General features: G+C 39.0%; 1 protein-coding gene across 2 annotated transcripts; it reads left to right on the forward strand.

The window, feature by feature from the left end:
• Positions 1-75: 75 nt before the first annotated feature.
• On the forward strand, positions 76-22,668 carry TXNRD3 (thioredoxin reductase 3). 2 transcript variants are annotated; one of them, XM_067303328.1, is made up of 16 exons: positions 76-283; positions 6,805-6,865; positions 8,426-8,535; positions 9,196-9,309; positions 12,418-12,490; positions 13,415-13,534; positions 13,950-14,092; positions 15,510-15,625; positions 15,734-15,959; positions 16,227-16,319; positions 16,765-16,841; positions 17,920-18,076; positions 18,290-18,397; positions 19,295-19,390; positions 20,965-21,099; positions 21,962-22,668. In XM_067303328.1, exons 1-16 carry the CDS (start codon positions 158-160, stop codon positions 22,052-22,054), a joined length of 1,848 nt encoding a protein of 615 aa, XP_067159429.1. In that variant the 5' UTR covers positions 76-157; the 3' UTR covers positions 22,055-22,668. The 2 variants fall into 2 exon arrangements, with proteins under 2 accessions (XP_067159429.1, XP_067159430.1); XM_067303329.1 differs by having other exon boundaries at positions 77-283; positions 21,386-22,050.
• The last annotated feature ends 849 nt before the right edge of the window (positions 22,669-23,517 follow it).

A 23,517-nucleotide genomic window follows, 5' to 3' on the forward strand; every position in this document is an offset into this window, starting at 1 on the left:
CCGCTCCGGAAGGGGCGGGGCGGGTGGCTCAGGTCAGTGCGGTCGTTGGTCGCGCGGGCTGCCGTTGGTCGCGTGGGGAGCGCGCGGGCGCGGTGGAGGACGGTTGCCCTCCGCGCACCTCGCCTCGCCGATCTGCGCCTCGCCGCTTGGCCCCGCCATGTCGCCGCCGCCGCACCAGACCCAGCTCCCGGACTGGGACGGCCTGAAGCTCCGCGTGCGGACCCTCATCGGCTCCCACCGCGTCATGATCTTCAGCAAGAGCTACTGCCCCTACTGCAACAAGGTGAGGCGGCGGGAGTCACCTCAGCGCGGCCGCGCCCTGGGACCTCGCCGCGGCGGCAGCGAGCCGCGGGCTGAGGCGCTCCCAGGGCCGCTCCCCTCGGCGTCCCGGCGAGGGAGGGGGCGGCGGGAGGCCTCTCGCCGGTCGGCCCCGCCGCGGGGGGAGGCGGGTCTGGCCGGGCCCCCGGGCGAGGCGAGGCATTTCCCTGAAGGTGGCGGCTGTGCGTGCCGGGGTGAGGGGGAGGGTTTAAAGCAAACGTCGCCAGGATGATGCTTCTTGTGAAAACCCCTTAGGGATTTAGACTGTATTTCTGTAGAACCGTGTTCCTCCCTGCCACTCCCCCGCCAGGTTGACACTGGGTGCCTCCACTTGGAAACCCCCTTATCAGGCTTGAAATGAGGCAAGGATCCAAAGCAGGGTCGTTGGCAGTTCTTTCCCTTCACCACTTGAACGAAGGGGTGGATGAACGCGTGGGAGGTGCTGCACAGCATGCTTGTTCTTTTGCTAAGCTGCTTCTGTATCTGTTACGTGAAGGTCGGGGTGCTGGTTGTGTTGCTCTCCTATTTAAAAAATAAGCAGCTTGCTGATGTCCGACTTGGACAAAGTACTGAGGAGAGTATAAGTTATGCTCTCTTTTATTTTTGAAATTTGAGGCCAAAGGCTGACTCTATGAGAAAAGAATTAGTTCTAAACTGTAGCCATAATGCATGCTTTGCAAAAATAAGTATGACTTATGATTAGAGAAAAAAATCTTTCCAGCCCTGGTCATGTTTGTCAATCTCTGTCTAGATTTTACTTCCTCATGGAGCAGCCGTAACTGGTGAGCCAATGCTATTAAACAAAAGCAGGATCTTCGCTAGAATTTTAGGATACCAGCACTCTAGAATCTGGGCATATGTCTGTAGGCATTGTAATTCTTGTGTGTTTACAAAGAGGATGTTATGAAAAGATTAGTGAAACCTTATAATACCATATTTGATGTGGCTGTGGTGGAAAAACACAACTGGAACTCTGGGATAGAGCTGAGGTATTCTTAAATGGAAGTTAAAACCAGGAAAATACTTAAAACTGCACTCCTGTGTAGGTTAGACTTTATTCCGATAGGGGAGGGGGCAGGTATTGTGATGCTGTTGTAGAAAACATGCGAGTTAAATAGAACATTGTTCATTTACAACTTAATTGAGGTTTTGGAGAGGAAAATTATCTTACATGAGTGGATAGGCCAAACCAATGCCTTCTCTCTAAGAATGTTTTGGCAGATAGTTGTAGCATAGTAAGCAGCCCATATCCTTCTACAATTTGCTTACTTATCAATAGAAGTTTGAGCAAATGACATAAACACGACTCCCATTCTCTGATTAGGTATAGTCCAGCTGACAGAAATGGTATTTTCTGTTGAGGCTGTTTGACTAAAGTGCTATTCATTGAGAAATAGACCTTAGTGTTGTGCCCATCTTTATTGCTCTGTGTGCTTTTAGTGATCATGATCTGTCAACTGTTGACATGTATGGCATTCAGTCCAATATTTTTTGAGATCATACAGTGGCATGGTAACTTTTTAAAGCTTGTAACCTATTCCTTCATCTGTTTATGGTTTACAGTTATTGCAGTGGGGCTAGACTAACACAAAGAACTTTAAAAAAAAAAAAAAAAGTTTTAATTGTAGTCCAGTAGCTAGATTCCAGATTAATGTTTTTTTTTCCTAAATTTGTTCAGAGTTTTCCATTAGACAGGATTGCTTGCTTCATGGAAACAATAAGCTCTGAGGAATATTATTTTTATTGCTTTGGAAAGGAGAGCAAATACCTGGAGTAGGAGTACTCAGGAGAGCTGTTTATAGGAGGGAGAGTTGATAGACCCTATATGAATCTTTGTTAGGGAACAGGTGATAAAATTGGAGAGCAGGGGAAAAAAAAAAGATTGCTCTTGGAGGAAGGTTTCCCTGTCTTGTTTTCCTGTTTGGGACAGGAGAGAAAGGTGATATATGATGAAGAAAGCATGTACAAGAAGCGGCATATTGCAAACAGAGGGTTAGAAGAAGAAAGCTTATGAAGGAGAGAAAAGCCACACATGAGAGAGCAAGTGATAAACCACAGGGAAATATTTGCAACGGTTTGGGTATTAACGTTTTTCCCCCCTTGAAGGTTCAGAAAATAGTGAAAGGAGTGAGAGAACAATGGGTAACATAGTATTCTCACTAACTGCCCTTAGTTAGTAGAATTAATGAAGTAGATATAATTTGAAAGTGTGGTTACACTGTGGATACTTATCCTATAATCACATAATTTTGAGTTCTTAGAGGGGTGTGAAGATCTGTATCTGTCTTTCACCGTGGATGATGGTTAGCTGTGTGCCTTTTGTAGGATTAATTGAAAAACTGATGATATTTAGCAGTAGTACAGAGTACCCTCATGCCCTAGTGCAACCTAATTTGAGGTGTGGGGAAGAATTAATTATTTCAAATGCACATAGCTGTGCTGGAAAAACTTAATACTGTGCTTTCCTTCTTCAGAAGAATAGTACAGATAAATTCTCTAAATGAATTCAGTAGTTGGTTCTGTTTATTCAGGTTAGCTGGTGGTATGACTAAGCAGTTGTGTTGTTCTCTTTCTGCAAAGGCAATTTATTGTTCAATTGCTTTAGCAAAGCAGTAGTGGGAAGAGGGTGGTGTTAGAATAACTTCCTTGCCATAGCTTTACTTGACTGTTTTTAAATTTCTTATTACACTGAAAAGACTAATGTTGAGTGAGACAGAAATGCATAAAGAAAACACTTAGTTTTTTATCATAACGAAGTGCCAAGTCTGAACACTGTGTAGAAATTATTTTAAGAGCAACAACAGTGGTTGCACAGAAGTTGCTGATTATTCTAGTCTTATGATTCGCTATTACTTAGTATGTTGTGTATCCACTGGGATGGATAATGACATGTCAGGTCAATTCAGCTGTAGATACTGTGTTGCAGAATGTTAGCTATATGTGAAGTAGCAGATGTGGGACATACCATGTTACTTAACTTCACCATAGGAAGTTTACGCCAAACCTGCTTAGCTACCTTAACAATAGAAAGCATCTCCAGGAAGAGTTATCTAATGTGTTAGACCAATTTCTCTGTTCCAGAGAAGTTTTCTACTGTTTAGTATTAGCTGGAAAATTTTCTAGTGTTTCCCTTTTGTTTTGAAAACTGGAAAGGTTTAGTAGGTAAACAAGGGCCATTGCATTGGTCAGAAGAGAAGTAAGTGGTTGGAACAGTGACCATGCAGCCTAATATCTTGGCTCTGACACTTGTTGGAGAAATGAAATTTTTAGGGTTGGAGGAGAAGAAAGGACATTTCCCAGAATGCTGTTGCTGTTTTCAGCAGTCTGTGTCTCAGAAATTTCTTGGTCTGAGGTTGTATTAGTTTTGTTGAGTTAAAAGTTCTCAATGGGCTCTTCTTTTATTAGCTGTTCTAATAGCTCCTTTGATCTTGTAATCTTGGCTTTTTAGATGTCAGGTGGCAGTAAATTCTGAAACTTATTTGTATGTTGTGTGAAGGCTCGCTTCCTTTTCATTTCAGTTTTTTTCTGGTAACTTCATTTGTTGTTGTTTGCTCTGGTGAGTACTCGCTATTACTTCAGAATCATTTCCTATTCACTCTCTGTTTTATTCATGATTAGTATATGCCATCTTTTTACCCCTCCTAATCATTTTCTTTTCCAAACTAGAGTCATCTATTCTCTCTCCCCTGTATTGAAGATTTCGTAACTCTGATCATATACTTGTCACTTCTTTCTTTCAGTTTCATCAGCTCTAACACAAGCATGCAGTATTCATATAAAGTATGAAAGCTACTTCTAATTAGGATGCTGAAAATTGCCTCATTTTTTTCCCTACTCCACATCTGCAGCAGAGAATAAAAATTGCCTAAATGCGTTGTCTTAAAATTATCTTTTCTTGAGTATACTTGTTCTAATAATGTTCTCTGTCCTTTTCTCCTCCCCAACTGCTGTTGCAGTGTTTTAGCAGTAGAGCATTTTTTTAGTGTGTGTGCATGTATATGTATAATTACATATATATAAAAATAAATGCATTTTAGGGAAGGCAGACAGACTCTTCTCAGTGTTGCGGAGTGAAGGGGCAAGAGGCAATGAATACAAGGTGAATGAAGGGAGATTCTCATGAGATAAATGAAAATTATTTATGGTGGGGATGGTTAAACATTGGAACAGCCCAAAGATCTTATGGTATCTCCATTCCTGTAGATATTCAAAACTGAACTGGACAGTGCTCTGAGCAATCTGATAGAACTTCAGATTTGGCCCTGCTTTGAGCAAGGTGTTGGACCAGATGACATCCAAAGGTCCTTCCCAACTTAAATTATTCTATAGTTGTAAAATTAATGCCATCAGTTATACAAGTAGAGATTATTTTACTATATTACTGTTGCTATATTTCTGGAAAGAAACTTGCCATGTAGTTGGTAGCAGATATAGCAGCTTTATGTTTGTCTGAATAAAGCTGGAACTACAGCAGAAGGCACTGAAGTACTCAGGTTTTGGCATAGTGACAGCATGGATCCCAGCAGCATAAAACATTTTGTCATGTGTTTAACATTTTAAAGCTTATTAGATCAACTCAACTGACTCTTAGTGAAGTGCTGTCAATAAATATGAAGCTAATCAGGAAAGCTGGTTATGAAAGATAGTTTTTTCTGAATTAGGAGCAGCTTTAGTTGTTTTATTTTCAGACTCCATGCTGGCAAGAGGGTCCATCAGACAGTGTGGTATTGTACTTTATCTTTTTCTGCAGAGGCACTATTCACTGCTTCTTGCTAGAGCTGTTTTCAGATCAAGAAAGACAGTTATAACTAAAAGCAGAGATTTTACCCATTGCCTTACAATATCCTTTTGCACAGGTAAGTTGTCAAATTACATTTCAAAGGAGTAAATGCTGCCAGCTGTTACAGTACCAGTGCTGTGAGGTATGTCATTGGCCAACTGGAAGGGCGGTTCACAATTTCAGTGTTGCCAGTTTTACAAACAGATGTTACAGTAAAAATGCCAGTTACAGAAAGATACTTGGTTTGAGTCTGGTAATGGTACACTCTAGAACTAATATTAGAAGAGGAACTGTGTAAAGTCAACAAAATATCTCAACTAACTTGTCATTTACTGTTTGTGGGTGTTGTGTTCTTTTTTCTTTTTAAGTCTAGGCTTGTATATAGAATTAAGACTTTCATACTAGCTTCTAGATGCATGGAACATGTTTTTGTGATACTGTATCTTGAGTTTGTCATGTGAATACAAGAGACAAGCAACCTTCTAAAGACTAAACATCTTTAGAATGCTTCTGCTACTTAATGGAGGAGAATAACAATTGAAAAGATTAAAAGTACAAATGTTATGTTCTGGTATTAACTCTGTCAATATTTCACAAGTAAGATAAGGCTGATTTAGTAAAGAAATGCCAAACAAGTAAGAGCTGTGCCTGCCTGGTCCTAGGGACTGAGGGAGGTGTTATTAAACAGCAAACCAAAAATTAGAGCTGGAAAAATATTCAAGAGATCATCTAACCTTGTCCCCCTTACTCAGGGTAGGATGAATAAGCAGTAGTTTGAACATTTTTGACATTACTTTAAAGCCACTCACTGATGGAGATTGTCATCTACCTAAGCAATATGTTCCACTGTCTTACCATTAGGAAAAACTTTTCCTAAAATCTTTTCTCAATCTCTTGATGCAGTTCAAGACAACTACTTCTTATTCCATCCATCACCATTTCTCCTCTTCCCTGCAGCAGTAGTCCATTACTTACTTAAACGCTGCTATTTCTTTGCCCGTCATTTCTCTGAGTTAAACCTAAATCATTGACTCTTTCATGAGAGTAATTGCTATCTGCTTGTTCTACATCTTTTTTGAAGTATAGTAACCAAACCTGGGTGCAGATCTGGTAGGCATGACGTGTTCTAGTGCTAAGTAAAGCAAAGCACAGTATTGGAGAGTATTATGCTTTATGTAGCTCTTCAATACCTTTTTCTGCAATTGCTTGATGCTGTTTTGTTTTGCAGGTAGTCCTCTACTCTCTGCTCTTCTCTTTCCTTATTATTATCAAGGGATCTGGTTGCTGCCTTATCTTTCTCCTCTTAATGCTTTTCCAGGTGGCAGTTATTTTCATGGCTTTTGGTGTGTGTCAGGGATGAAAAGGTCTGCAGCTAAGCAAATCTTATAAATAAACTGTTTCTTAATGTCTAAAACTTGTATTGGAAGGATGCTGTGATGTGAAATGCTTAATCCGAATGTTGTCAAAAAGCCTGACTTTAAGAGATGGAATATGCAAAACACAGAAGTAGTGCTTTTGCCAAACTTTATCAGTCATTTATAGTTAGTCCCTTAAAGGATTTTAACTTTAACTTAAAAGTTATATAGATAAGGATGTCCAACAACCAAATTTTACCCTCAGCAATATGTACCAGACCTTAAATTTGTGAAAACTTTGCACTAGAGGTCTGCTTGTGTACAGAAAAATTATATTCATTTGTATTATAGGTAAAAGAACTCTTCCGCTCCTTGGGTGTAGAGTACTATGCTTTGGAACTTGATGTAACTGGTAAGTAGAAGATAGCTACACTAAGCAGCATGTGATAAATTCTAAAATTGGGTGACTCTAAGGCTGTCTTGAACTATCTGGAAGTTATTTAAAATAATTAATTTTATTATATCCAAAGATGAAACAGCAATTAGGCTTTAATAAGGATTTTAATACAGAATGTGTTTTTAATATAATTGAAGGTTTTGACTCTTCCTGCACAAATCAACTGATAGAGGATGTGAGAAATCTTTGATTTCTGTCTTTCAGGAAAAAGCCTGTACTATGGCTTTATTTCTCCTGACAGTTGTTCTTTTGTGACACTAAATGAATTGTTAATGTTTGACTTGGTATGTGAGTGACCTTCATAGGGGAAGTTGCTGAGTCATTGGAAAGAAGGGTAAATTCCAATACCTTGGTTGTTGCCAGTGCTAGTTTTTTTTAAAGCCCACGCTGCTGTAGTGTTAATGCACATGCAGTGCATTATGTATTTATGTACATAATGCATGTAGTTTTAATGTAGTTTTAAGAACAAATAGTTTCTAACATAATTCTCAGTAAACTCATCTTGCACCAGTGGTAAGTTGTTGATTATGAACCATTATCCATCCATTTTTTCTGCACTTAAACTTTCTTGCTAATGCTTTTCTGAAGTGTCTGAGCTTAAGTAATGTTTGAAAACATGCATTTATTTACTGATCCAAAGCATGTTGTCTTACTTATTTTTACTTTATATTAAAGTTGTTATATAATAAACTAATCAATGCCCAAGATATGCACAGTACAGCTCAAAGGTTTTTTTTATTTTTAACCCCTTTCTGGAATTATTCCTAATTAAGAATATACTTCCCTTGCAATTGCTGTAATTACTAACGCTAAGTAGATGTGGTCTTGGAGTAAAAAGATTTTTGTCTAGAAGCAACTACTGTAAATTGTCCATCCCTCATCTACTGCTGTACAACTGCTCTGAAATTCAAACTGAGCCTATGTGGAAGTGTTGGTGATTTGGAGGACACATCAAGTCAGGCATGATTTCAAAACTAGAAGGTTTAAGACGGTGTGGTGGGTACAGAAAGTATGTAAGATAGCTTCAGGGTAAGCAAAAGAGCACGTTCATTCCTCCTGCCTCCAAATTCTCATAATACAAAGCTTCTGGGCAAGTCTGCGTACACTGGCAAACCTTGACAGAGAACATATGTCAAAGCCAGACAATTTGAAAGAAAAGCTGTCTGCATGATCTCCTGTGATATCTGGATAAGAACTCTTGTCATATCAAGTATCGTATTGGCAGGCGGAAGCTCTGATAAGAATCCAGGAAATATGGTGACTAAACTTAATGACTAACTTTACACAAAGTTGTAGGATTTTTGGCTTAAAGCACTAATTTATCCATTGTATTTGAAGTGTGCTCTTTTGAGAAGTAATTTCTGATCTACAAATGTGATGGTTATAATAAAACTTTTTCTGGGGAGCCTACAGTGTGTTACAGTTTAGCTCTATAATACTTCAGCTTGTCTTAAAAGGTCTCTTTGAAAATTGTTCTATAATTGTTCTATAATGTATCTGTTTTTATATTCCTAGCTGATGGACCCAGTATTCAGCAAGTATTAGTAGAGCTAACTAATCAGAGGACAGTTCCTAATGTATTTGTGAATGGAAGACATGTAGGTGGATGTGATTCAACTTTCCAGGTAACTTTTTTTTAAACATCAGTTGGGAGTAGACAAGGCTACTGTGGGTGTTTGAGGGTTTAGTTTTGGGGGTTTTTTGGTCAAGATACTTCTTGTGCAACTAAACTACCTCATTTGTTAGTGAGTTAAATTATTGGGACCAAAACATACAGGTTAAGTTTTCTATTACAAATATATAATTATATTTAATTTTCTTCTTGAATTTAAGTCAAAGCAGACAGTCTCCAGAACTTCAAGAGCATTCTCAGAAAGTTTTTGTAGTCCTAAATACAAGCCATAGAATTGAGGAAATAGGCCATCAGTAGCCTTCTGAATTTGCTGTTTGATCATAACTACACTTTTGGGGACATAAAGGCTATTATGCAAGCAAAATGGAAAACACTTTTGAATCTTTTCTAGGACTCTGAACTTCAGAAACAGAATAATTTAAGTTAGAACAGACCTCTGGAAGTAATCTAATCCAGGCTCCCATTGTAAAGCAGTTTCAGCTAGATCAGGTTGCTCAGAGCCTTTGACCATACAAATACAGAGATTCAGAAACAGTTATATTTTCTGTTAAGAAATTGAAGTGGGGAATATCAGATGGAGTGACCTAGGTTAGAAAAGGTAATGCAGTTCAGTCTGTTTGCTCAGAAGTCTGTGTTAATTTGATTTTTACAGGCTTATCAGAATGGATCACTGCAGAAACTTCTTGGGGATAGCAAAGATGCAGAACCCTATGAGTATGACCTCATTATTATTGGTGGTGGCTCTGGTGGACTTGCTTGTTCCAAGGTATGACATGAATCTTAAATAATAGGTTGCGTATAAAACCTCAAAAATTCTCTGCATGAGTCACAATAACATAAAACAGTCTATAGTTTGATTATTACTGTTCAGCTTGTTAGTTAATGAATCAATAGTGGTCTAGTAGTAACGTCTGTGAAACTCTGTGGACCAGTTTCTGACCAATTCCCAGTCAGGTCTAGGTTCCAGGCTGAGGGTGGAACCAAAAACTTTTTAAGTATCTCCTCTTCATGTGTAGCATTTGGGCACTTGAATTCTTCCAAACAGTAATCTGGAAAACCCACAGACCACTCTTGAAGTACTCCTGTTTGCTTAGGATCCTGGATGATCAATCATCTTCTAAAATGAAAATGAAGTATTTTCAGCTGTACTCTCAAAGAACTGACTCACTCCTTACTTCTCATAAAGCAGCTACAAGGAGAAGTGGTAACAGATTGTGTACTACTATCACAACTAATTATTGTTCAAAGTGCCTCAGGACCTGAGATGCTGATTCAGTTTTCCCTTCTACATGAAGGATTTGAACACGCTTCCCACCTCTAAACTAGTGTTCTAACCATCGGTTTATGGTTTAGGTTACTGTCACAACCTTGGTGATTACTGTACAACAATACAGTTAAGTATGCAACTTTCACTAGGCCAGTTAAAGGCAGAGTAAGGTGTCATAGCATACTCTTTGCTCCAGTTAATGGGAGAAGGCGTGAGTTCTCGTTCCTGCAGCCAGAACTGTTTGTATTTTACAATCTTCATTCACTGGTCATTGAGATATGAACTTGAATGTCCTCAGACTGCAGAGGACTTTGAAAAGCTTTCCTGCTCCTGAGAAAATACCATAACTAAGCTGTTATATAAATATAAACCTCCCTTCCCTCTGCCCCACATCTGCTTCAAGTGTCTAAAGCTGTACTTTATCAGAGGCTTAGTCTTAGGCATTCTCAGAATGTTCCAGACTTTTCCTCATAGTGCTTTGTGGGACATGAGTTGTAAGCTTGGTGGTAGGTACCAAACTGTTCGGAGTCACAGAATCACAGAACTGTTGAGGTTGGAAGGGACCTTTAGAGAGCATCTAGTCCAACTCCGCTGCAGGGAGCCTGCAACTCAGGTAGGGTCACCTAAATCAGGCTGCCCAGGACCCTGCCAGACAGCTTTTGAATGTCTCCAAGGATGGAGACTCCACAGCCTGTCTCAGCAAACCTTTCCAGTGCTTGGTCACCCTCACAGAAAAAAGGTTTATCTTAGATTCAGACAGAACTTCGTGTTTCAGCTTGTGCCCATTGCTTTTTGTCCTGTCACTGGCCACTACTGAGAAGAGTCTGACCTCATCCTCTTTACACCCTCTCTTCAGATATTTATATGTATTGATAAGATCCCCCTCAGTCTTGTCTTCTCTAGGCTAAACAGTCCCAGCTCTCTCAGCCCTCTCCTCATACAAAAGATGCCCTTAGATCGTTTTAGTGGCCCTTTGCGGGAGTTGCTCCATATCTCTTACACTGGGGAGCCCAGACCTGGACACAGTACTCCAGGCATGGCCTCACCAGGACTGCGCTGAGTAGAGGAGAAGGATCACCTCCCTTGACCTGCTGGCAACACTCTTCCTAATGCAGCCCAGGATACCATTGGCCTCCTTGGCCCCAAGAGTACATTGCTGACTCATGGTCAACTTGTTGTCCACCAGGACCCCCAAGTCTTTCTCTGCAGAGCTGCTTTCCAACAGGTCACCCCCCAGCCTGTACTGGTACATGGGGCTATTCCTAGGTGAAGGACTTTGCACTTCCCTTTATTGAACTTCATAAGCTTCCTCTCTGCTCATTTCTTTAGCTTATCAAAGTCCCTCTGAATGGCAGCACACCCATCTGACGTATCACTCCTCCCAACTTTGTATCATCCACAAACTTGCTGAGGTTGTGCTCTGTCCCGTCATCCAGGTCACTGATGAATAAGTTGAACAGGATTGGACCCAGTATTGACCCCGGGGTACACAACTGGTTGCTGGCCTCCAACTAGACTTCGCACCACTGGTCACAACCTTCTGAGGTCTGCTGTAGAGTGAGATAGTTCAGGTTTTCATAAAATATGAGATGCCTGTGTAATTCTAAACTGTAGTTGATATTGTTTGATATGGGATTGCAGTTACTGTGCAAGAGTTCTCCAACAGATTTGAGGCAACTAGAGATTTGATCCAAGGCTTTAAAAGATCAAACAAGGGATAGAGTCAGTCAGTGCCTAATCATCCTTCAGATATAGGATCACAGGATACTTCAGGTTGGAATAGACCTTAGGAGGTTATGTAGTCCAAGCTCCTACTCCAAGCAGGGCCAACTGTGAGGTCAGACAAGGTTATTTAGGGCCTCACCCAGTTGGGTCTTGAAAATCTCCAAGGACGGAGATTGCACATCCTCTCTGGGCAGCCTATTCTACTATTTGAGTGTCATGATGGTGTGAAAGTTTTGTTAAATCCAGTCTGAACCTCCCTTATTTCAATTTGTGGCAGTTGTCTCTTGCCCTCCAGCCATGTCAAGAGCCTGGCTCTATCTTCTTTATGGTCTTCTCATAGGCATTGGAAGGTTACTGTTAGGTCCCCCTGAAGCTTTCTCTTCTCCAGGCTGAAAAAGCAAAGTTCCCTCAGCCCCTTCTCATAGACTGTGTGCTTCAGCCCTCTGATCATCTTGCTGGTCCTCCATCAAACTCTCTTCAGTTTGTTGACGTCATTTTCTGTTATTCCTGAATATACCAGGTCAGTTTTGCCTCCTGAGAGAAAAGAAGAGCTAACAGCATAAATTTCTTTTGGTGGGATAGTGGAGGATACTAGACTGATAAGCCCATCTTGTACCCTTTTCAGATCATGGCTTTTGACAGTGTAGGTTCATATGGGTGCAGCAGTGAAGATAGGCATGCATTGAATCTTTAGAAGAGTAAAGAATTTTTGAGGAATTTGAATTTTTTTAGCAGAGGAGATGGAAGAGCCAAATGGTACAGACTGACTAGCAGAAGAGCCTTCTATTAATGCGAAGTGAATCATAATCATAAATGAGAAGACAGGCTTTTTTGGTCAAAGGAATGTTTAGTAATGCTTACTTGTCTCTTTCTCTTTTATAGGAGGCTGCTGTCTTAGGAAAGAAAGTAATGGTATTGGATTATGTTGTTCCAACACCTCTGGGTACCTCATGGGGTAAGCTTCTGTTCATTTGAATTTTATAGCACTTGAGTACCAGTGATGCATACTGAGTTGTTATATATTATGGATTTGTATTCTTGGATATTGAAACAGAATTCCTATCACTCTGGAACATGGATAATAAAGGACTTTGCTGGCATGCATGTTCTTCTAGACAGTTACTTCTGTTTTGTGCATTGCTAACTCTCTAAGTTCTTTATCAAATCTTATCCCAACTCTGTTCACTTTCAAACCAGAAAGTGGCCAGATTGTGTGGATTCGTGTTCATGTTCTTGTGTTTGTGGTTTTTTGTTCATTTATTTGGATTTTCCTTTTTACCTTTTAGTTCATCTAGTTCTATTTTGTGGATAGCTGAACTTGGCTACCTTTAGAACAGATGGATGTGTCTATATGTCGGTGCAAGCCTCACCTTTCCATAACTGCAGACAGCTGCTGTCTGACCTTGTTAGTGCTACTATTGGCAGTTGAGAATGAGTAAGGAACTTCACAGGTCAATTTGTATTGAGTCAAAGTGTGAATGTGCTTTCGTAGCTAAAATTTCAAACAAATGTGTTTGTGACTACATAGAATAAGTGATACTAAACTAAAAATTCTAGGCTTCTTGCCTTCCTTACTTGTCAATTTGACTAAAATCTGAAGTACTCTGTAAATAAGTGTTCTGGATCTGTGTTTAAGACATCATCACACTGTAGTCTTCTTGGTTGGATGGCTCAGGTAACTTAAACCGAATACAAACTTGCAAACTCGGTATGTTTTTTCACTGTATTTTAAAATGTCTCTTAAAAGAAAAACTTCATGTTTGCTTGTGTGCCTATAGCAAGCAGCACTGAGTGATATATGGGTGACTAACAAAGCACAAAATAGGAGTAGCATAAATATCCTGTTCATGCTGGTAATACTGGGCTTTTTCCATCTTAGGACTCGGTGGCACTTGTGTAAATGTAGGTTGCATTCCTAAGAAACTAATGCATCAAGCAGCACTTCTGGGGCAGGCACTCCAAGATTCAAGGAAATATGGCTGGCAGTATGAAGAACAAGGTTAGTAGGAATGCAGAGGACAGACAAGGCAGGATGCGGATGAGACTCTGAGCTTAAGATAGTTCTTGTTTAGACACTAGTATAATAAATGCAGAGTTTGGTAGCTTTCCTAAGTGAATCAGAAGGATTCTTCCCTCCTGAGTCATAGAAACCTTTAGGATTGAAAGCTAATTGTGTTTTGTTCCCTGTATTAACTGAATTAAATGAAAGAACATCTAGAATTAACTTTACAATTTCAGATCGTACTAAGTCAGGTAAATATAGCATAGTAGCACAAGATTTTAGTATATATCCTTATTGCTAATGCTAATTATGGCTGCTTAGCATGTCATACAATGAATAAGACTTAAGATTCTCTTTGAGGAATTCATGGCACTTTAATTTGCTTAACTGCGAAACTGATGGCTTGTTTCAGTTAAACACAACTGGGAGATCATGGTAGAAGCAATTCAAAACTACATAAGTTCTTTAAACTGGGGCTATCGAGTGTCCTTAAGAGAGAAGTCTGTGACATACCTCAATTCCTATGGAGAATTTGTTGAACCACACAAAATAAAGGTATGTATTGTGTTTAAAACTTCTCTTCTTATTTAGTTGGGCAGGGAAAACTTGTATTCTAAGGCTGCCTTTTGAAATCTAACAAAGCAAAGGCTTCATCCCAAAATTGTCACTTATTTCAACTTAAGTTAAAAGAAGTCATCTCAAAAATAAGTTACGATTCAGATTAATATTGCACTTTAGTACATGTCACTGTTTGCAAACCTAGTAACTGTTATGTAGAAGTAACATGGACATCTGGAAACTGAAATCTTGTGTCAGAGTGAGGCAGTCTCAGCTGCTAACTTCATGACTGAGGTCAAGAGCCTGAGCCAAGAAAACCAGCAAAGAAAAGAAGCTGTGTGAAACCTTACCACTTGGAAACTCATAATACTGAAGCACATGGACTAGAGAAATAAACCCGGATTAAGCACTTGCCTGAGAGTGCTGCTAGATCTTACGCTGTATCAGCATAAGAATTAAGCTACCAGTTCTGCAAGACAAAAACATATGCTGGTGATCTTGCAGTAAGTGAAAGGTTAACTTAAAAGTGCATATAGAGTAAGACTTTGGTCATTGGGTACAATTGTCTGCTTTCAATATAAGTTTATGAAGGCTGAACTGCAGGTGTTTCAAACCAAGGGAATGGCACTGGAGAGGTAGTATGCTCTACTTACCTCATCTTCCTAACTGTTTTAGTGACCAGGTATACAGGTCATCTACTTAGTAGTGTCCTTGGTCTACAAATGAAGTAGAACAGACAGACTCTCAGCCAGAGATTGGACTAGGTGACTTCCTGAGGCCCCTTTCAACTTGAATTATCCTATGATTTGGAGGGGAAGAAAAATTCCCTTTATATGTATTGGCAAATAGTTCAAAGAATGAAGGTCAAGTTTTGGGAGAGATGCATTGCCAAGATGATTGAAATTCTCCAAGACCAAGGGCCTCTAGAGGTCAAGGAAATAGCTAAATTAGTTTTAATTGTTTTAAGTTGGGATATTAGGCTCTCTGAAAGCATGTAACTATTTTTTTCTAATGTAAGCCTAAGTAGTAATTGATATTACTGTCAGTGGCATTTTGTTGACCTTTTGTTTGTGGAGGAGAAAAAATACTTTGGGGTTTACATCATCTTATTTTAAAATTATTTGAACAATTCAATCTAAATTAATAGTTGATGTGGACAAGATTCAAAGGGTCAATCACATTAGGTGTGCTAACTAACGTGGAAGTATCCTGATACTCTGATTCAACCTGTTACTCTTCAGTGATCTGCATGGCTTCCCTAAATTCAGTAGGCTTTGCTTTAAACTGCCTGTTCTTAATTCTTAAGCAGACTCACAAACTTTAGATTTTTAATGAAGATTATGTAGTTCTTTTTCATTTGTCATAAAGCCTATTCCTGATAATAAAGACTTTCTTAACTGTGTCTATATAACAGGCAACTAATAGGAAAGGACAAGTAACCTATCACACAGCAGAGACTTTTGTCTTGGCCACAGGGGAAAGGCCTAGATATCTGGGTATCCCTGGAGCTAAAGAGTACTGTATTACAAGGTGAGATGAAAAGGCATAATAGACTGAATTTCATCTGCTTGAGTGTTTGCAAAGGCAAACAAACCTGTGTTGGAGGAGCCTTGCAACTTATACTTCTTTTCTTTTTAGTGATGACCTCTTCTCCCTGCCTTACTGCCCTGGCAAAACTCTAGTTGTGGGTGCTTCCTATGTGGCTCTAGAGTGTGCAGGATTTCTTGCTGGTCTAGGTCTGGATGTCACAGTGATGGTGCGTTCCATACTCCTTCGGGGATTTGACCAAGAAATGGCAGAAAAAGTAGGTGCCCACATGGAAACACACGGTGTGAAGTTCATCAGAAAGTTTGTACCTTCTCAGGCAAGTACCTTCTTTTGGTTTCTTCTTTCCACACAAAATAACCTTATTTGTTAGAATATGGAATAGAATAGAATATTCATGTTAGAATAGCACATGTAGGATGCAAATGCTTTCTGGGAAGGTTTTAGCTGTATATGGGAATAAATGTTTTATGAGACTAAGCTTTTTATACTACCAGAAGATCAAGTTAGTAGGTCAAGGTTTAAAGTGCCAACGCAAGTGGGCGGTGCTGTTTAAGACGATTCTAAGCTATGTGTATTTATTCAGGTCGAAAAGCTGGAGGAAGGAATGCCTGGAAGACTGAAAGTGACAGCGAAGTCAACTGAGGGGCCGGAAGTTTTTGAAGGAGAATATAATACTGTAAGTATTTCTCCGTTTCACATATGGATATATGCAGCTCTATGAAAATATATTAAAATATTTTTAAGAGCTGTTCAGGAGAAAAGTAAAGGGAGGTCTTGCTTGGCAAATTGTTCACATACTGACAGCTTACTTCTAGAAAAATGATATAAAAGTTGAATATTCCTTTTGAGTTGAGCCCTGTCAGCAGAATCAGTGAAACTTAATGTTTGGAATTTAGTTCATGTGAATGGTGCTGTTTTTTCTGTTCTTGGTCTGATATTAATGTTTTGCTATTTGTTGCATCAAACAAGCTGAACATACCGTTGGCTCTTCTTTTCTTCCCAAAAGTTTTTAGAGAAGTCACTTCAGTCATATGCTTTGAAGTTTTCTAACAAAAAGCAAGAAAATGGTGATCAGCATGACTTTCTTGCATGAAATTGCTGCATGTGACTTTATTTTTTAGGTTTTGATAGCCATTGGTCGTGATGCGTGTACCAGAAATATTGGTTTAGAGACAATTGGTGTCAAAATCAATGAGAAGTGAGTATTGCTTATCTCTCCCCGACTACTTATTTGGATTATTCTGTACCTTTTTCTAACAATGATACTGGTGTTTTTTTAAATGCCCACTATTACACTGAGCAATTCGGTGAACCTTTAAAACATCTTTCACTCCTGAAAAACAAGTGAGTGTGATTATTCATGAACTTCATTTCTTAAATACCTGTTTCATAAAGGAACTAATCTGAATTGATGAACACTTACTTGTTGATCACTGTGCTTAAGGAATAGATTTTTAATATTTGCTTTATTTGCTTAGGAACTACAGTTTAATATGGATTCCCTTGAATTCAAGGCTTTATTCATTCCCTTTCCTTAACCTTTAACTTGCTCTCTGGTTTTATTAGTGTACAGATTTCAGCACTTATTGAAGGTTGTTCTGTGTAAGTGACCTCAAACTTGTGGTTCTACAAGAAGCTGAGTAAATCTGTGGGATGACTTTCACTATTTATAGTAGGCTTGTAAAGCTTCAAATGATGCCCTAGCCCTGGAACTCATGTGGCTGGCTGGTCTGGGGATCTAAAGAAGCAGCAAACTACTTGCTTTCTACAGAGTTAACTTTCTTCTGGTTTCTCCCTGGTGTCAGAGTGTTAAAACTGGTGCAAAGAAAGAGGCAGAATCAGGTAGTTCAGGAGAGAGGAGGATCAGGTTGCAGTAGCTAACAAATCAGCGTATTTAAACATGTGAGTAATGCTACAGTGCTTTTCCCCAGAGGGGAAAATGTGAAATGGAGGTTGTATAATCTTCAAGTAAGAGATCCAAATATGGATATAGTAAAAGGTTCAAATATGTCTAACTTCATTGTCATCAGACTTGCACTATTGCTGGGGACAAAACTGGCCCACTGAATACTGAATTCAGCATTTGTAAGAGCCAAAGGTAATTGGCCTGAAGAATTTGCTATTGAAGTAAAAAAGACATAAGCACACTTAATTAAAATATGCTCAATAGCTGAAAATAACATCTGTTTGTAGCAGAACATCTTTCATTTGGCTTCTGCTGAGCTCTGAGGAAAGTCATGATATTGAACTCTGTTCTGTTTTCTGTTTGCTTAAAGGAATGGGAAAGTACCTGTAAATGATGAAGAACAAACCAATGTGCCTTATGTTTATGCTATTGGTGATATCTTGGATGGAAAACTTGAACTTACTCCAGTTGCCATTCAAGCAGGCAAACTGCTAGCCCGCAGGCTTTATGGTGGTAGCTCTACAAAGGTAAAGCTCTAGGAATGCAATATTTACTTCTATGTTTTTTGCCTCAGAATAGTAGTAACTCACAGGAGTTGATTTGTTTGTACAACCATGGGTACAGAAAACATGAGAGCTGTGAGTGTTTTGTAAAGTATTGGCTAATACAACTTTTCCTCTCTAAAATGTACTGTATAGAGCTTGCACAATCTAAATATAAATTTGTATTTTTATTTTTAGTGTGACTATATCAATGTACCAACGACAGTGTTTACTCCTTTAGAATATGGCAGCTGCGGATTAGCTGAAGAGAGAGCCGTAGAAGAATATGGAAAGCAAAACTTGGAGGTGAGAACGCTTGAGACTTGTTCAACTTGTGGCTTAATTTATTTTAAAGCCTCTCTGGTTTAGACTCAATGTAGTGTTAAAACAAGATTAGCTGGACAGGTCTCTGTGGAAGTAGTGAAGTGTTGTCATTTGGCTGACAGACTTTTGGACCCCCAGAAGTTTAGGAGCACTTGATACAACTAGAATTTTGTGTGGCTAATTAGCATGCTGCTGAGAAGCACTTGACTTCAGGAAGCTAAACTCAGGCTGAAAACAGTATGTAACTTTTTTGTTGTAGTGAAGAAGAGACTCATATTGCTGTAATATAACAGTCTTGGGACGATCTGTTTCCCACTTGTTCATTGTACCTCAATTTGGAATGACTTTCTCTCCCCCCCCTCCCTGGGCTATAGTAGTAACAACCAAAACTCCTTTACTTTTGATGCTAATTTCTGGCTTCTGCATTCCTCCAAGAGTTTCATTAGTGCTGTTTAGATGCTCTAAGTTTAACTCCTTGTGTTCTTCAAATATATTTGGCATTGTTTAGCTTCTGCTATGAACTGTTTTGCATAATAGAGTTAAATTCATAATAACTAGATACTAATTTTGTGTTCCTACTGAAGAGCTCTTTTTGCTGCACATACGATCTTAAAATGCCATGTCTTAAAGCTGTAGCTGTTTTAATCAACTCTTAAATCAGGGGACACTTGTTTTGAGTCAAGCTCAACTACTAACTTTTGGAAGAAAGACTGCTTGGGGCAGGGGGAGAAAAATCACTGATCCTGTCTAGTATACATTGTGGAAGTGTAGTGGGTTAAATATTAAACTACCTATTTGTAAAGATAAGTTAAAAAATGAGAATTATGTCAGACTGAATGCTTTATCAAATCTAATGCCCTTTCTTTGTCATCTTCCCAGGTCTTTCACAATTTATTCTGGCCACTTGAATGGACAATACCAGAAAGAGACAACAATACTTGTTATGCAAAGATCATCTGCAGCAAACATGACAACGTGAGTAATAAGCTAGAATAGGTGTGCTTGAGTGTATTTTGAAAATAATCTTACTAGTCTTTTGCCTGGTCTAAAATCTTTACCTGGCCTGCCTGAAGTCAGTTCTACCCATTCTGTTAACATTCTTAAATATTTGCTTTCAGAAGTTTAATCAATTGGGAGAGCACTAATTCTTTGGTATAAAAGCTGTTTGAGCAAGTGCTAGCTTTTTATATTATAAAATTTCGTCTCGAGTTTCTCGGGATAGGCTTCTGAAGAAATTCTCCAGGTTTTTCTTCCAAGTAGGTGCTGAGTAACTATACAATCTACATTCTTGCTTTAAGTTTCTAGACGTTGTGATTTTTGCCTTTTGTAGTGTACAGTTTTGTATGTTGAGCAGAAACTTAGAAAACATGTTGCTGGTCCTAGAAACTTGGTGATGTGAAACAGGAATTTCTTGTGAATGGTGTGTTCTTGTTGCAAAAATAAGTGCTGGTGCTGTCCAGTAACTATCCCAAAAGCTATCTGGAAGAACAGATTTGCAAAGGAAGATTTTTGGTGTCAAAATGACTTTTGGAGAGAAGGAATGACAGAATGAAAGAGTATGGTATTTAAGCTAAGAGGATGTGAGCTTACTCTCTGCAGTGTTCAGGAAAGGGTTAGGTGAACTCCTAAGGAAAAAACATGGGGGATTGGGAGTATTTTTTGTTTGGACACTTGTTGGAAGAACTACTTTATATGGAAGGATCACAGTGGAGGGATGGACTTTTCTTTAGGTTTCTGTGAAACTTGTTTTTTTTGTTTTTATTTTTTTCCTTCCCCTAATGTGAAAGTGGGAAGGGAATGTAGAGTAAATACAGCTTTTAAATCCTTTGTATACAAGGAATTTGTATCCCATCTTGCAAATTTTGGCCAGACCTGTGCTAGCTCTTATCTGAGGGCATGGAAACAACCTGGGAAAATGTTTTAAAACAAAATGTTTATCCTTCTTGATAAATCAATTCGTAAAGCAAGTCAGAACAAACCACACCCATTTTTAGTTCATTTTTATACCTATTGTCATTACTCTGGATCTTGCTACAGACACATTTTGTTCCATATTGAAACCTATAATGCTTTCACTTTCCTTGTTAACTGCTTGGTGGAGGGAGGGAACAGTCAGTAAAAGCTGTTCAGTATCAGATTTTTAACAGACCAAACAGGTCCTCTACCTGACTTAATTTAGATGTAGAGAAAGGTAATTCTAGATCAACATTCTGAATGTACTGTAGATATACAAAATAAGTAGCTGAGAAAACTGTTTGTTTATTTTTGGACACTATCTTTTGAATTACAGTGCGGTTTCAATGATTTCAAAACTCATTTCTCTGTAATACACATCACTTGTCTTGTTCTGATATACTGGACTGAAATGAACTGTAGAACTACCCTCTCTTCAGAGTAGCCTTTTTTTTTTTATTGTGGACAGTGCCATTGACCAGCTTGAATAGCATATAATTTTAAGTGTGGTGGGAGTTATATCAATCCCTGAAGAGCATTTGTTAAACTTTACCCTGTACTAAATCCTGTTCTGTTCTCACCTCTCTTATTTAAAGAACCGTGTGATAGGCTTTCATGTTCTTGGACCTAATGCTGGTGAAGTTACCCAAGGTTTTGCTGCTGCAATAAAATGTGGTCTCACCAAAGAATTACTTGATGAAACAATTGGTATTCATCCAACTTGTGCAGAGGTAAGGGAGGACAAACTTCTTTTAACTCCTGCTTTGAAGGTGGTTACCTAGATGCAAGAAAAGAATAGTAAATTGCATTTCATAATGAGATTTATTTAACTCCTAGCTGCAAGATACTGACATGTGGTAGAAAATGTGTGTTAACTGTGCTCTGCATCCTGTATTCCATTGTAACATTCATAGAAATCTAGTGCCGTTGCTCTACAAGAGGAAACCCAATAGATGCAGCCATGTAGATGACAGTACAGAGCAACAGTAAATAAGCTGTTGTTTTGGTGTCTTACAGGTGTTCACTACAATGGATATTACAAAATCTTCAGGACAAGATATCAGTCAACGGGGCTGCTGAGGTTAAACCTGCTGTTTTATCTGTTTTCATGTTGTACACACTTGGCTCTGTGGAAGCCCTAGTACATCCAACTGCTTTGGGGCAAAATAAATATTTGCATCGGTACCACTGTACGTACTGCAGCTGGGAGAGATGCCTTTGTAAGGCTTCCTGAGTAAATAGTGTTACAGATGAAAACAGTATTACAGCAGGGAAAACTTGAACTGTAAATCCTGACTTTGCTTGGAATTGGCACTAATGTGCTTTTTTGACGTTCTGGCTCGGAACCTTATTGTGAGGTGAGCTACAACTGATGACTGCCATGCAAGGGTGGGAGATCTCTTCGTCCAGTCAGATGACTGAACTCCTGAAGGAAATGAAGTTGCACAAATTGAAGCTAACACTTTTAGGCTCCAGTGTCTTGTATAAATGTCCTAGACAGAGGATAAATGTCTAACAGAATGATTCTTGCCTACAGTTTACAGTTTACTCATTTGTTTTGATGCATTTTGTTTTACTTAATTGTATATCCAGTTGAAGCAAGGTGGCACAAATTGGATGCAAGTGACAAGCGGTGCAGTTCAAGCCCTAGTCTCTCGTCTCAACCATTCTAAAACTTCAAAGTAATCTAAGACATTGCTGTTAAGATTCATAGTTGTTTGACCTCAGGTGACATGCCTTCAAGATACAAACTTCAGTGGTACGAATTTTGTGTGTTAGGATTGAAGTGCATGAGCACTAGAATGCAAGACCTTGTCAGGTTGCTGTTGCTGTTCATGGGTATATTTAGTGCTAATAGTCTCAGATCTGGTTTCAGCTCTCCAATGTAAAACATCACATGATCCAGAACTGTAATTCAGTACTATTATGTGGAGTATTGGAGTCTGGAGGAGAAGGGTCTAAGAGCACTCTGTCCCACTCATAGCAGGTGCCTGTTCCTGATGGTAATATGCATTGTATAGAATGTCACTTTGAAGCATGTGTTGCAGCAGAGAGCAATGAATAAGTGTGCTGTCATGCTTTGTGCTTTGTGTCTTGTATAGTCAGTAGTCTGAGGCTTTATTCCACCCCTAGCATTCTGTTCTGGGGGAATTATGCTTGAATTTGGTTCTTCAGTTTTGTCCAAAGAGATGTTTTGAAAGACTATTCTGAACACTGTATGATAGTAAATGAACCATTTTTAACTATTTAATCTGTGATGTATCATGGAATTTGAAGTTCAATAAACAAAACATACAACATTTTATGGTGTCTGACCTCATGGTTTACATTATTGCATGCTTGAAGATTTTTGTGCTTCAGTTGTACTGTTTATCACATGCAGTATAACATTTATAGACTTGTGCATGCTGGAATCTCTGAAATGGAGCAACAAGTTGTATTGCCACCTCTGGGGGCTCACTCAAAATCTAACCCACTTCTTTTTGAACAGAGAGAATTCTGTATACTGAAGTTGAGGATAATATACTATACCAGGAGTTCTACGCACTTCAGAAAGTACTAAATGTGTATACATGTTGTAGTGCTTAACTGCAAGGTAGCTGAAAGATGCTTAGTGGAATCTAGCCGGATTATTAGCACCATATTTTGCTAAAGGTGTTCTGGTGTTTAATTTATGGAGACTTTTTTGAAACTTTGTTGTGGGTGCCTACTAATACTGCAAAGTTAGTAGCCATTTTACTTGAGAATGCAGACACTTGCTGAACTGATGGGCTTGAGTCATCTGCTTGCTATCACTTCTGCAACAGTGACCTGAAGAGTGGCACTGCCAAAAACTTGCATGCCTGAAAGCTTGTCTGTCCTAGGTCAGCTGTGTTAGTAGGCACAAATAGCAGTGACTAATCTCTGAAGTTGAAGTGAATGAACCAGGGGTTCATCTGAGCTGTTTTAAAACTCAAAGTTGATTAGAAGAGACTGGTGGTAACAGGTACTGGTGGTAACAGATAATATATATTACAGACTTCGTACAATCTAAACAGTTGAAATCACCAGGCATTCAGAAGGCTTTGCATCATGAGAAGCTGACTGGTAATGGTGAAGTCTAACTTGTGTAGTCATGTTATAAAGGAAGTAGAAGGAGGGAACAAATC

This window comes from Apteryx mantelli, chromosome 12 (assembly GCF_036417845.1).
Source record: "Apteryx mantelli isolate bAptMan1 chromosome 12, bAptMan1.hap1, whole genome shotgun sequence".
In the NCBI taxonomy this organism is placed as follows: Eukaryota; Metazoa; Chordata; class Aves; order Apterygiformes; family Apterygidae; genus Apteryx; species Apteryx mantelli.